The sequence below is a fragment of the Somniosus microcephalus genome, chromosome 5, assembly GCF_052327205.1.
Source record: "Somniosus microcephalus isolate GS21.2 chromosome 5, FLI_Smic_1.0, whole genome shotgun sequence".
In the NCBI taxonomy this organism is placed as follows: domain Eukaryota; kingdom Metazoa; phylum Chordata; class Chondrichthyes; order Squaliformes; family Somniosidae; genus Somniosus; species Somniosus microcephalus.
Window position 1 is genome coordinate 218,535,062 of NC_140991.1, and position 14,482 is coordinate 218,549,543.

Sequence of the window (14,482 nt, forward strand, 5' to 3'; positions counted from 1 at the left end):
TGCATGCTAATCTCTTATGCGGGACCTTATCGAAAGCCTTCTCAAAGTCCAAATACACCACATTCACTGGTTCTCCCTTATCTATTCTACCAGTTACACCCTCAAGAAATTTCAGTAGATTAGTCAAGCATGATTTACCTTTTGTAAATCCATGTGGACTTTGTCCGATCCTGTCACTGTTTTCCAAGTGCTCTGCTATTACATCTTTTATAATAGACTCTAGCATTTTCCCCACTACCGATGTAAGGCTTATAATTCCCTGTTTTCTCTCTACCACCTTTTTTAAATAGTGGGGTTACATTAGCTACCCTCCAATCCATGTTCCAGAGTCTCTAGAATTTTGGAAGATGACCAGCGATGCATCTACTATTTCTCGGGCCACTTCCTTAAGTACCCTAGGATGTAGATTATCAGGCCCTGGGGATTTATCGGCCTTCAATCCTGTCAATTTCCCTAACACCATTTCCCTACAAATACTGATTTCATTCAGTTCCTCCCTCTCGTTAGACCCTATGTTCCCCGACATCTCTGGGAGGTTATTTGTGTCCTCCTTTGTGAAGACAGAACTAAAGTATGTATTTAATTGGTCAGCCATTTCTTTGTTCCCCATTATAAATTCCCCTGATTCTGACTGCAAGGGACCTATGCTTGACTTCACCAATCTTTTTCTCTTCACATATCTATAGAAGCTTTTATAGTCAGTTTTTATGTTCCCTGCAAGCTTACTCCCATACACTATTTTCCCCCTCTTAATTAATCCCTTTGTCCTCCTTTACTGAATCCTAAACTGCTCCCAATCCTCAGGTTTGCTGCTTTTTCTGGCCAATTTATATGTCCTCTCCTTGGATCTTATGCTATGCCTAATTTCCCTTGTTAGCCACAGTTGAGCCACCTTTTTTGTTTTAATTTTATGCCAGACAGGGATGAACAAATTCTGTAGTTCATCCATGCGATCTTTCAATGTTTGCCATTGCCTATCCACTGTCAACCCTTTAAGTAACGTTCCCCAATCCACCCTAGCCAAATCACACCTCATACCATCATAGTTTCCTTTATTTAAATTCAGGATCCTAGTCTCTGAGTCAACTACTCCACTCTCCATTTTAATGAAGAATTCTATCATATCCCCAAGGGGCCTCGTACAACAAGATTGCTAATGAATCCTTTCTCATTACATAATACCCAGTCTAAGATGGCCTGATCTCTAGTTGGTAATGAAAAAATTGAGGGTACATAAGAACATAAGAAGTAGGAGGAGGAGTAGGCCATATGGCCCCTCGGCCTGCTCCGCCATTCAATAGGATCATGGCTGATCTGAATCTAGACTCACGTCCACTTCCCTGCCCTCTCCCCGTAACCCCTAATTCCCTTATCTGCTAGGAAACTGTCTATCTCCATTTTAAATTTATTTAATGTTGCAGCTTCCACAGCTCTCTGGGGTAGCAAATTCCATAGATTTACTACCCTCTGAGTGAAGAAGTTTTTCCTCATCTCAGTTTTGAAAGGGCAGCCCCTTATTCTTAGATTATGCCCCCTAGTTCTAGTCTCACCCATCAGTGGAAACATCCTCCCCGCATCCACCCGATCAAGCCCCCTCACAATCTTATATGTTTTGATAAGATCGCCTCTCATTCTTCTGAACTCCAATGAGTAGAGTCCCAGCCTACTCAAGCTTTCCTCATACGTCAACCCCATCATCTCTGGAATCAACCGAGTGAACCTTCTCTGAACTGCCTCGAGAGCAAGTATATCTTTTCTTAAATATGGAAACCAAAACTGCATGCAGTATTCCAGGTGTGGCCTCACCAATACCCTGTATAACTGCAGCAAGACTTCCCTGTTTTTATACTCCATCCCCCTTGCAATAAAAGCCAAGATTCCATTGGCCTTCCTGATCACCTGCTGCACCTGCATACTAACTTTTTGTGTTTCATGCACCAGGACCCCCAGATCCCTTTGTACTGTAGCACTTTGCAGTTTCTCTCCATTTAGATAATAACTTGCTCTTTGATTTTTTCTGCCAAAGTGCATAACCTCACACTTTCCAACATTATATTGCATCTGCCAAATCTCTGCCCACTCACTTAGCCTGTCTATGTCCTTTTGCAGGTTTTTTATGTTATCCTCACTCATTGCTTTCCCTCCCATCTTTGTATCGTCGGCAAACTTGGATATGTTGCACTCGGTCCCTTCCTCCAAATCATTAATATAGATTGTAAAGAGTTGGGGTCCCAGCACTGACCCCTGCGGAACACCACTAGTTACTGATTGTCAGCCCGAGAATGAACCATTTATCCCAACTCTTTGTTTTCTGTTAGATAGCCAATCTTCCACCCATGCCAGTATATTACCCCCAATCCCGTGATTTCTTCTCTTGATCAGTAATCTTTTGTGTGGAACCTTGTCAAATCCTCAAAGAATTCGAGCAAATTTGTCAAACATGACTTCCCCTTCATAAAACCATGCTGACTCTGTCCTATTAAATTATGTTTATCCAAATGCTCTGTTACTGTTTCCTTAATAATGGACTCCAACATTTTGCCAACCACAGATGTTAGGCTAACTGGTCCATAGTTTCCAGCTTTTTGTCTACTTCCCTTCTTAAATAAGGGTGTTACATTAGCAGTTTTCCAATCTGCCGGGACCTTTCCTGAGTCCAGGGAGTTCTGGAAAATAATCACCAATGCATCCACAATCCCTACCGCCACTTCTCTCAAGACCCTAGGATGTAGGCCATCAGGTCCGGGGGATTTATCTGCCTTAAGTCCCATTATTTTACTGAGTACCATCTCCTTAGTGATTTTAATCGTCTTTAGCTCCTGCCCCCCATTGCCCCGTGTTTGTCCAGTGTTGGGATATTTTTAGTGTCCTCTACTGTAAAGACTGATACAAAATATTTGTTCAGCGTCTTTGCCATCTCCATGTTCCCCACCACTAGTTTCCCGGTCCCATCCTCTAAGGGACCAACGTTCACTTTAGCCACCCTTTTTCTTTTTATATAGCTGTAGATACTCTTGCTATCTGTTTTTATATTTTTTGCTAGTTTACTTTCATAATCTATCTTCCCTTTCTTAATTAATCTTTTAGTTATTGTTTGCTGGCTTTTGAATGCTTCCCAATCTTCTATCCTCCCACTAGATTTGGCTACTTTATATGCCCTTGTTTTCAGTCGGATACTATCCTTTATTACTTTACTAAGCCACGGATGGCTGTCTTTTCTTTTACTCCCCTTTTTCCTCAGTGGAATATATTTATCTTGAAAGATGTGAAATATCTCCTTGAATGTAGACCACTGCTCTTGTACCGTCTTACACTTTAATCTGTTTTCCCAGTCCACTTTAGTCAATTCTACTCACATACCTTCATAGTCTCCTTTATTTAAGCTCAGTATGCTGGTTTGAGATCCAACTCTCTCACCCTCAAACTGAATTTGGAATTCAACCATATTATGGTCACTCATTCCAAGGGGATCCTTTACTAGGACATTTTTTATTAATCCTGTTTCATTACACAGGACCAGATCTAAGATTGCCTGTCCCCTGGTTGGTTCAGTTACATACTGCTCAAGGAACCCATCCCTAATACACTCTATGAACTCTTCCTCAAGGCTGCCATGCCCAATTTGATTAGTCCAGTCAATATGAAAGTTAAAATCCCCCATGATTATAGCTGTTCCCTTATTACAAGCCCCAACTATTTCCTGATTTATACTCCAACCAACAGAGTTGCAACTGTTAGGAGGCCTATAGACTACGCCCACTAGTGACTTTTTCCCCTTATTATTCCTTATCTCCACCCAAACTATTTCACTATGCTGATCCTTTGACCCAATATCATTTCTCACTATTGCAGTGATTCCATCCTTGATTAACATAGCAACCCCACCTCCCTTTCCTTCCTGTCTGCCCTTTCTAATTGTCAAATACCCTTGTATGTTTAGTTCCCAGTCATGATTATCTTGCAGCCATGTTTCCGTAATGGCCACCAGATCATACCCATGTGTAGTTATTTGTACCGTCAACTCGTCAATTTTGTTACAAATGCTGCGTGCATTCAGATAAAGAACTTTCAAATATATTTTCTGACAATTTATTCCTGCTTTTAGCCCTTTTACTACTTTACCTTTATCATTATACATTCTGTCCCTTCCTGACATGCTCTGGTTTTTAATTCCCCCACTGCTACCTTGCTCTATTGCCTTCTCCGCTGTCATTTTTATTTTTCGCTCTCTTAAAACCTCCCCCCCACTAATTAGTTTAAAGCCCTCTCTACAACCCTAGTTATTCGATTCGCCAGGACTCTAGTCCCAGCACTGGCCAAGTGAAGTCCGTCCCAACGGAACAGCTCTCTCCTGTCCCAGTGCTGTTGCCAGTGTCCCAGGAAGCAAAACCCATTTCTCCCACACCAGGCTTTGAGCCACGCATTTAACTCTCTAATTTTATTTACCCTAGCCAAATTTGCATGTGGCTCAGGTAGTAATCCAGAGATTATTACCCTTGTGGTTCTGCTTTTTAATTTGGCCCCTAGCTGCTCAAACTCCCTCAGCAGAACCTCCTTCCTTGTCCTATCTATGTCATTGGTACCAACATGGACCACGACAACTGGATCTTCCCCCTCCCACTCCAAGTTTCTCTCCAGCCCAGAGGAGATGTCCTTAACCCTGGCAGGCAACACAGCCTTCGGGACTCTCGCTCTCGGCTGCAAAGAGCTCTATCTATCCCCCTAACGATACTATCCCCTACCACTACAACATTTCTTTTATCTCCCCCCACTTGAATGGCCCCCCGCTCCACGGTGCTGTGGCCGGGTTGCTCATCCTCCCCGCAGTCCCCGTTCCCATCCTCACAGGGAGTAAGAGCCTCAAACCTGTTGGACAAGAGCAAGGGCTGCGGCTCCTCCAACACTACCTCCTGGATCCCCGTACCTGCCTCACTTCTAGTCACACCATCCTGACCCTGGCCACAGACTACATCTGAATTAATTAATCTAATTGGTGTGACTACCTCGTGATACACAGAGTCCAGGTAACTCTCCCCCTCCCTGATGTGTCTCAGTGTTTGAAGCTCGGACTCCAGCTCTTCAACACGGAGCCGGAATTCCTCGAGCAGCCAACACTTACTGCAAATGTGATCACTGTGAGCATCAATGGTGTCCACCAGCTCCCACATATTGCAGCAACAACACATCACCTGATCTCCCATTCTATGTAATTAATTAAATTTATTAATATTATTCTTAAATACCCTCTGCCCCGATTCTAGATGATGAATATCGCACCTTAGAAACTATAAACCACAGAGTTTAAGCTTCAAAAGAGAGAAATACTCACCAACCAATCACTTACCCACTTTCTAGTGACGTCACACTTGGATTACTTTTTACCTCTCTCCTTCCCTCGGAGGTCCGAGACTGGAGATTGGTACGCCTTACCTGGGTCTCTGAAGCTTTTTAAAGCTTCCCGCTCGCGCCTCCCACCAACACCCGCGGTCTGAGGCCTTACCTGGGTCTCTGAAGCCTTTTTAAGCTTCCCGCTCGCGCCTCCCACCGACACCCACGGTCTGAGGCCTTACCTGGGTCTCTGAAGCTTTTTCAAGCTTCCCGCTTGCGCCTCCCGCCGACACCCGCGGTCTGAAGCCTTACCTGGGTCTCTGAAGCCTTTTTAAAGCTTCCCGCTCGCGCCTCCCGCCGACACCCACGGTCTGAGGCCTTACCTGGGTCTCTGAAGCCTTTTTAAGCTTCCCGCTCGCGCCTCCCGCCGACACCCGCGGTCTGAGGCCATACCTGGGTCTCTGAAGCTTTTTCAAGCTTCCCGCTCGCGCCTCCTGCCGGCACCCGCGGTCTGAGGCCTTACCTGGGTCTCTGAAGCCTTTTTAAAGCTTCCCGCTCGCGCCTCCCGCCAACACCCGCGGTCTGAGGCCTTACCTGGGTCTCTGAAGCCTTTTAAAGCTTCCCGCTCGCGCCCCCCGCCGACACCCACGGTCTGAGGCCTTACCTGGGTCTCTGAAGCCTTTTTAAGCTTCCCGCTCGTGCCTCCCGCCGACACCCGCGGTCTGAGGCCACACCTGGGTCTCTGAAGCTTTTTCAAGCTTCCCGCTTGCGCCTCCTGCCGGCACCCGCAGTCTGAGGCCTTACCTGGGTCTCTGAAGCCTTTTAAAGCTTCCCGCTCGCGCCTCCCGCCGACACCCGCGGTCTGAGGCCTTACCTGGGTCTCTGAAGCTTTTTCAAGCTTCCCGCTCGCGCCTCCCGCCGACACCCCGCGGTCTGAGGCCTTACCTGGGTCTCTGAAGCTTTTTCAAGCTTCCCGCTCGCGCCTCCTGCCGGCACCCGCGGTCTGAGGCCATACCTGGGTCTCTGAAGCTTTTTCAAGCTTCCCGCTCGCGCCTCCTGCCGGCACCCGCGGTCTGAGGCCTTACCTGGGTCTCTGAAGCCTTTTAAAGCTTCCCGCTCGCGCCTCCCGCCGACACCCGTGGTCTGAGGCCTTACCTGGGTCTCTGAAGCTTTTTCAAGCTTCCCGCTCGTGCCTCCTGCCGACACCCGCGGTCTGAGGCCTTACCTGGGTCTCTGAAGCCTTTTTAAGCTTCCTGCTCGCGCCTCCCGCCGACACCCGCGGTCTGAGGCCTTACCTGGGTCTCTGAAGCTTTTTCAAGCTTCCCGCTCGCGCCTCCCGCCGACACCCGCGGTCTGAGGCCTTACCTGGGTCTCTGAAGCTTTTTCAAGCTTCCCGCTCGCGCCTCCCGCCGATACCCATGGTAGGAAAGAGGCATACATCAAGTACATGGACAGCAGGGGTGAGCATGATAATGGAGAATACGAAGAAATTAGGAGAGAAGTCAAAACAATTAGGAAGGCAAAGACGAACTATGAAATTAAATTATCAAGGAACATAAAACAAAATAGTAAACTATTTTACAGGCTCATCAATAAATAAAGGAAGGTTGGGATGGGAATAGGGCCACTAAGGGATGGACAGGATAACACTACTGGCAGCCATAGAGAGATGGCAGAAATATTAAATAATTACTTTGCTTCTGTATTTACCAGGGAGTTAGAACAGGTGGACATGACATCAGAAGATGAGATTAGTGATGAGATAACTGCATTTAAAATGAAAAGAGGAGATATATTAAATAAACTAATCACACTCAAAAAGGATACAACCCCTGGTCTGGATGGATTATATCCTCGCATTTTAAAAGAATCTAGGGAAGAGATAGCAGAGGCATTACTACACATATTTAATAATTCGTCAGAAAAATATGTAGTGCCAGAGGACTGGCGGGTAGCTAACGTAATACTTTTATTTAAGAAGGGAGATAGAACATGTCCAAGGAACTATGGACCAGTCAGCTTAACATCGGTGGTAGGAAAAATAATGAAATCCCTACTAAAGGAGAAAATAGAAGAATATCTAGAAACCAAAAATATAATAATGAATAGTCAGCATGGATTTCAACAGGGAAAATCTTGCCTGACCAACCTCATTGAACTTTTTGAAGAGTTAACAGAGAGCGTAGAGAAGGGTGATGTAGTTGATGTAATTGGTCTAGATTTTCAAAAGGTTTTCATAAGGTACCACATAATAGACAAATGAATGAGGTCAGAGAATGTGGAGTCAGAGGACAAGTAGCGAGCTATTCATAGTGGCAGAACGTGAGTAGTGGTGTTCCACAAGGATCAGTGCTGGGACCACTGTTGTTCTCAATTTATATTAACGATTTAGACTTTGGAATCAAAAACACAATTTCTAAATTTGTGAATTACACCAAATTGGGGGAGATAGTCAATACTGAGGAGGACTGCAACAAATTACAGGAAGACATTAATAAACCTGCAGAATGGGAATATAATTGGCAAATGAATTTCAACACAGATAAATGTGAGGTATTACATTTTGATAGAAAGAATAGGGAGGTCACTTATTACTTGGCGAGTGTGAGTCTGGTGAGATAGAGGAGCAAAGGGATCTCAGAGTACACAAATCACTAAAAGTAGCGACTCAGGTTAACAAGGCCATAAAAAAAAGCAAATCAAGCACTAGGGTTTATTTCGAGAGGGAAAAAATTGAAAAGTAGTGAAGTTATGCTAAACCTGTATCGAACCTTGGTTAGACCATACTTGAAGTACTGCGTACAATTCTGGTTACCATATTATAGAAAGGATATAGAGGCATAGAGAGGGTGCAGAGAAGTTTTACAAGGATATAGAAAGGATATAGAGGATAGAGAGGGTGCAGAGAAGAATTACAAGGATGATAACAAAATGCGAGGTTATATCTATCAGGAAAGGATGAACAGGCTGGGTCTCTTTTCTCTTGAAAAAAGAAGGCTGAGCGGTGACCTTATAGAAGTCTTTAAAATTATGAAAGGTTTTGATAGAGTAGATACAGAGAGTGTTTCCACTTGTGGGGAAGAGTATATCTAGAGGCCATCAATATAAGATAGCCGCCAAGAAATCAAACAGGGAATTCAGAAGAAACTTCTTTACCCAGCGAGTGGTGAGAATGTGGAACTCTCTACCACAGGGAGTGGTTGAGGTGAATAGTATAGATACATTTAAGGCCGTGGAGCATGTCAGAATATTTTATCCTCCATGTCTGCTCAGGTGACTGTAAAAGATCCCATGGCACTATTCACAAGTACAGCAGGGGAGTTTTCTGTGTGACCTGGCCAATATGTATCCCTTAGCCAACATCACCAAAATAGATTATCTGGTCATTTATTTCATTATTGTTTGAGGGAACTTGCTGTGTGGCACCCTATCCCTTTAAACAATTTTGGGGGCTTCCTGAAACCACCCCAGACCTCAGTGCTTGGTCCTCAGTTATTTACAATCAATGTCAATGATTTAGATGAGGGAACCGAGTGTAATGTTTTCAAGTTTGCTGTTGATACAAAGCTAGGACGGAAAGTAAGCTGTGAGCAGGACGAAAAGAGACTGCAAAAGGATATAGACAGGTTAAGTGATTGGGCAAGAAGGTGGCAGATGGAGTATAATGTGGGGATGTGTGAGACTACCCACTTTAGTAAGAAGAATGGAAAAGCAGAATATTCTTTAAAAGGTGACAGACTAATAAATGTTGATATGCAGAGGGATTTGGGGGTCCTTGTACATGAATCACAGAAAGTTAACGTGCAGGTACAGCAACCCATTAGGAAGGCAAATGGTATGTTAGCCTTTATTGCAAGGGGGTTGGAGTATAAGAGTAAGGAAGTCTTGCTGCAATTATATAGGGCTTTGGTGAGACACACCTGGAGTACTGTGTACAGTTTTGGTCTCCTTACCTAAGGAAGGATATACATGCCTTGGAGGGGTGCAACGAAGGTTCACTAGATTGATTGATTCCTCGGATGAGAGGGCTGCCCTATGAGGAGAGATTCAGTAGAGTGAGCCTATAATCTCTGGAGTTTAGAAGAATGAGAGGTGATCTCATTGAAACGTGTAAAATTCTTAGAGGGCTTGACAGGGTAGATGCTGAGAGGCTGGCTCGAGAGTCTAGAACTAGGGGTCATAGTCTCAGGATAAGGGGTTGGCCATTTAGGACTGAGATGAGGAGAAAGTTGATGTAGAAGTTCAGCCAAGATCTTATTGACTGGCGGAGCAGGCTCGAGGGGCCGTATGGCCTACTCCTGCTCCTATGTTTTATCTAGTCCCTGGGAGTGGTGATAACTTGGGGCAGACAGGAGGGAAAAGGGCCAGGAAACCAAGCTCCAGTTCCCCTCAACCCTTCCCCCGATGGCATTTTCATGGGGTGGGCAGGGAAGGAATGGCCAGCAGCACTCCCAGTAAGGACTGTTCGCACTCGTTATGCATAAAACTGGCAAACCTTGTTCCCAGCAGTGAATAGATTACATACCCATCCACATTACCACCCAGTCCACCATTTGATAGTCACTATTACTGTGTTAACATCAGCTTTACATTTGTTATTTTGTTCTTAGGTCTCTAACCTGTTTGCTCGTGATGAATTAGATGAGGTCATGCGTGACCTAATACCCATAATGAAGAAGGAATATCCTCGTAGGCCACCAACTGGTGAAAACCTGTACGACTACTTCATGACTAGAGTTCGGCAGAATCTTCATGTCGTGCTTTGCTTTTCACCAGTGGGAGAGAAATTCCGAAACCGAGCGCTGAAGTTTCCAGCACTCATTTCAGGCTGTACCATGGACTGGTTCAGTCGTTGGCCCAAAGACGCTCTCATTGCTGGTGAGTCTGGGAACAATACAGCAGGTCTACAAAATTAATATTTTTGCAGAATTTTATTTGGTTAAAATTTAGAAAGATTATTCCAAAAAAACTATTTAGTGAGTAATGTGGAACAGAAAAGGATATTTTCTGATGGTGAACTTTTGGTATGAGCACTGAAGGTGCTTAATTTATTTTAAATTTGCTAATGCCTGCCTTAAAATAATGAACCAGGAATTTTGACTACAGTCTCAACAGAGTTTAAAGGAATTTATTTTTATCAGAAAGAAGTGACATTTGTTTACTTGTAATGTACACTTCTATGCTTTTTTTTCCTTCTCACTATGTGCTGCTGCAATATAACATATAACTTAATTACAGAGCAAACTTATGCTATATCACTAATTCAGTGTGTACTTTCATGCTGGTTTTAACGCAGCTCTTATACAGTTGTTTTAGCATCTTAGGCACTGGCCCAGTGCTAGATGAGTGATATCAAACATGGTAACTTTGGGAGGGTTACTTTTGGGGAAGTGATGGTCTGGTTACTTTGTTGAATATCCAAATGTCACTTTGTTTTTCCTCTTTTTGATTGAAAAATCTGTCAATTATAAAGTAAAAAAACTGCTTAGAAATAACAAAAAACTCAAAGTTGCCTTCTGCGATTGGTGGGCACTGGAGTGACTGGAGTGCATCATCACCCCAGGAAATAGAATTCTAATTTTTTAAAAATGTTCCAAGTTTTCTGGGGGAAGATGCCCCTGTCCCCCATAAAGATCTACCACAAATTTTATGCCATCAACATTTGTATTTCCCCTTGAGGCGTTCATATACTTATGCCTTTCTCCTCTAAAACAAGTGAAGGAATGTTGGGTGCAACTACTTGTTTTCATTGTCATAAGATTACAATATGGGCCATTCTTGAACTACCACCTTTTTGGACACTGATTTTTTTATGTTGTTGGTCAGCTTTTGCTAAGTTTTCTAAGTTGGCACTTATGTGGTGGTCAACAGACAAATGTCCGTTGGTGCACTGGTAGGTATTCTTAATCATTTAAACAATCACTGGCAGTCAGAGGCCAGTGAGTGGCATGCCATGCATTTATATATATATATATAGCGATGTTACTTTCTCAACAGCAACATGAGGACACAGTAAAAATACGGCTGTCTACTTCCACTAGTGTGGAAAGAACCAATTCTGCACCTCTTTTGCAGTATAAAATTGACATAACTTAAAATGTACATTATCTTATTTCATCTTTGAGTTATCCAAGGATAAGGCAATTTGCATTTGGTATTTCATTATTTAATAAATTGGAGCTTTTTTATTGCTTTTTAACAGTATCTGAGCATTTCCTATCCTCTTATGGAATCGACTGCACCACTGAGGTCAAAAGAGAGGTGGTTCAGTGCATGGGATCCTTCCAAGATGGAGTGGCTGAGAAATGTGTGGCTTATTTCCAAAGATATCGCCGATCTACTCATGTGACGCCAAAATCCTATCTCTCGTTCATTCAGGGATATAAAGCAATCTACAAAGAGAAGCACTCTGAGGTCCAAATGTTAGCTAATAGGTAGGAATTTAATGCATTAAAACTTCTTCACAGAAATGAATTAACTCCTACCATAAGATATTCTCATTTGAACTGACATTTACACTTTTTAAAAATTTGCTCATGGGATGTGGGTATCGCTGGCAAAGCCAGCATTTATTGTCCATCCCTAATTGCCCTTGAGAAGGTGGTGGTGAGCCACTGCCTTGAACCACTGCAGTCCATAAGGTGAAGGTACTCCCACAGTGCTGGTAGGGAGGGAGTTCCAGGATTTTGACCCAGCGACTATGAAGGATTGGTGATATATTTCCAAGTCAGGATGGTATGTGACTTGCTGCCCCTGTCCTTCTAGGTGGTAGAGATCGTGGATTTGGGAGGTGCCATCGAAGAAGCCTTGGCGAGTTGCTGCAGTGCATCTTGTAGATGGTACACCCTGCAACCATGGTGCGCCAGTGGTGGAGGGAGTGAATGTTTAAGGTGGTGGATGGGGTGCCAATCAAGTGGGCTGCTGGTCCTGGATGGTGTTGAGCTTTGTGAGTGTTGTTGATGCTGCATTCATCCAGGCAAGTGGAGAGTATTCCATCACACTCCTGACTTGTGCCTTGTAGATGGTGGAAAGGCTTTGGGGAGTCAGGAGGTGAGTCACTCGCCACAGAATATCCAGCCTCTGACCTGCTCTTGTACCCACAGTATTTATGTGGCTAGTCCAGTTAAGCTTCTGGTCAATGGTGACCCGCAGGATGTTGATGTTGGGAGATTCGGCGATGCTAATGCCATTGAATGTCATGGGGCAGTGGTTAGACTCTCTCTTGTTGGAGATAGTCATTGCCTGGCACTTGTGTGGCACGAATGTTACTTGCCACTTATCAGCCCAAATCTGAATGTTGTCCAGGTCTTGCCGCATGCGGGCATAGACTGCTTCATTATCTGAGGAACTGAACACTGTGCAATCATCAGTGAACATCCCCACTTCTGACCTTATGATGGAGGGAAAGTCATTGATGAAGCAACTGAAGATGGTTGGGCTTAGGACACTGCCCTGAGGAACTCCTGCAGCGATGACCTGGGGCTGAGATGATTGGCCTCCAACAACCACAGCCATCTTCCTTCGTGCTCGGTATGACTCCAGCCAGTGGAGAATCTTTCCCCTGATTCCATTGACTTCAATTTTACTAGGGTTCCTTGGTGCTACACTCAGTCAAATGCTGCCTTGATGTCAAGGGCAGTCACTCTCACCTCACCTCTGGAATTCAGCTCTTTTGTCCATGTTTGGACCAAGGCTGTAATGAGGTCTGGAGCCGAGTGGTCCTGGCGGAACCAAACTGAGCATCAGTGAGCAGGTTATTGGTGAGTAAGTGCCGCTTGATAGCACTGTCTACGACACCTTCCATCACTTTGCTGATGATTGAGAGTAGACTAATGGGGCGGTAGTTGGCCAGATTTCATTTATCCTGCTTCTTGTGGACAAGGCATACCTGGGCAGCTTTCCACATTGTTGGGTAGATGCCAGTGTTGTAGCTGTACTGGAACAGCTTGGCTAGAGGCGTGGCTAGTTGTCGGGGCTCATAGCCTTTGCTGTATCCAGTGCACTCAGCCATTTCTTGATATCACGTGGAGTGAATCGAATTGGCTGAAAACTGGGTTCTGTGATGATGGGGACCTCTGGAGGAGGCGGAGATGGATCATCCACTCGGCACTTCTGGCTGAAGATGGTTGCAAATGCTTCAGCCTTGTCTTTTTCACTCACATGCTGGGCTCCGCCATCATTGAGGATGCGGATGTTCATGGAGCCTCCTCCTCCCGTCAGTTGTTTAATGGTCCACCAGGGAGGGGGAGAGTTACCTGGACTCTGTGTATCACGAGGTAGTCACAATTAGATTAATTAATTCAGATGTAGTCCGTGGCCAGGGTCAGGATGGTGTGACTAGAAGTGAGGCAGGTACGGGGATCCAGGAGGTAGTGTTGGAGGAGCCGCAGCCCTTGCACTTGTCCAACAGGTTCGAGGCTCTTACTCCCTGTGAGGATGGGAACAGGGACTGCGGGGAAGATGAGCAACCTGACCACAGCACCGTGGAGCAGGGGGCCATTCAAGTGGGGGGAGTTAAAAGAAATGTTGTAGTGGTAGGGGATAGTATCGTTAGGGGGATAGATAGAGTTCTTTGCAGCCGAGAGCGAGAGTCCCGAAGGCTGTGTTGCCTGCCCGGTGCCAGGGTTAAGGACATCTCCTCTGGACTGGAGAGAAACTTGGAGTGGGAGGGGGAGGATCCAGTTGTCGTGGTCCATGTTGGTACCAATGACATAGATAGGACAAGGAAGGAGTTTCTGCTGAGGGAGTTTGAGCAGCTAGGGGCCAAATTAAAAAGCAGAACCGCAAGGGTAATAATCTCTGGATTATTGCCTGAGCCACGAGCGAATTTGGCTAGGACAAATAAAATTAGAGAGTTAAATGCGTGGCTCAAAGACTGGTGTGGGAGAAATGGGTTTTGCTTCCTGGGACACTGGCACCAGTACTGGGGCAGGAGGGAGCTGTTCCGTTGGGATGGGCTTCACTTGGCCAGTGCTGGGACTAGAGTCCTGGCGGATCATATAACTAGGGCTGTAGAGAGGGCTTTAAGCTAACTAGTGGGGGGGAGGTTCCGAGAGAGCAAATAATACAAATGACAACAGAGAAGGTCATAGACTTAGGTAGCAGTGGGGAAATTAAAAACCAGAGCGTGTCAGGAAGGGGCAGAAGGTATGGA

The 14,482-nt window shown here is 45.0% G+C and overlaps 1 protein-coding gene across 1 annotated transcript in view; it reads left to right on the forward strand.

Moving 5' to 3' along the window:
* dnah5 (dynein, axonemal, heavy chain 5) overlaps nt 1-14,482 on the forward strand; it is a 754,701-nt gene that overhangs the window by 548,582 nt on the left and 191,637 nt on the right. The window contains exons 55-56 of the mRNA XM_085988698.1: nt 9,939-10,206; nt 11,531-11,762. Coding sequence (XP_085844824.1) covers nt 9,939-10,206; nt 11,531-11,762 — 500 coding nt within the window. The remainder of the gene's footprint in view (nt 1-9,938; nt 10,207-11,530; nt 11,763-14,482) is intronic.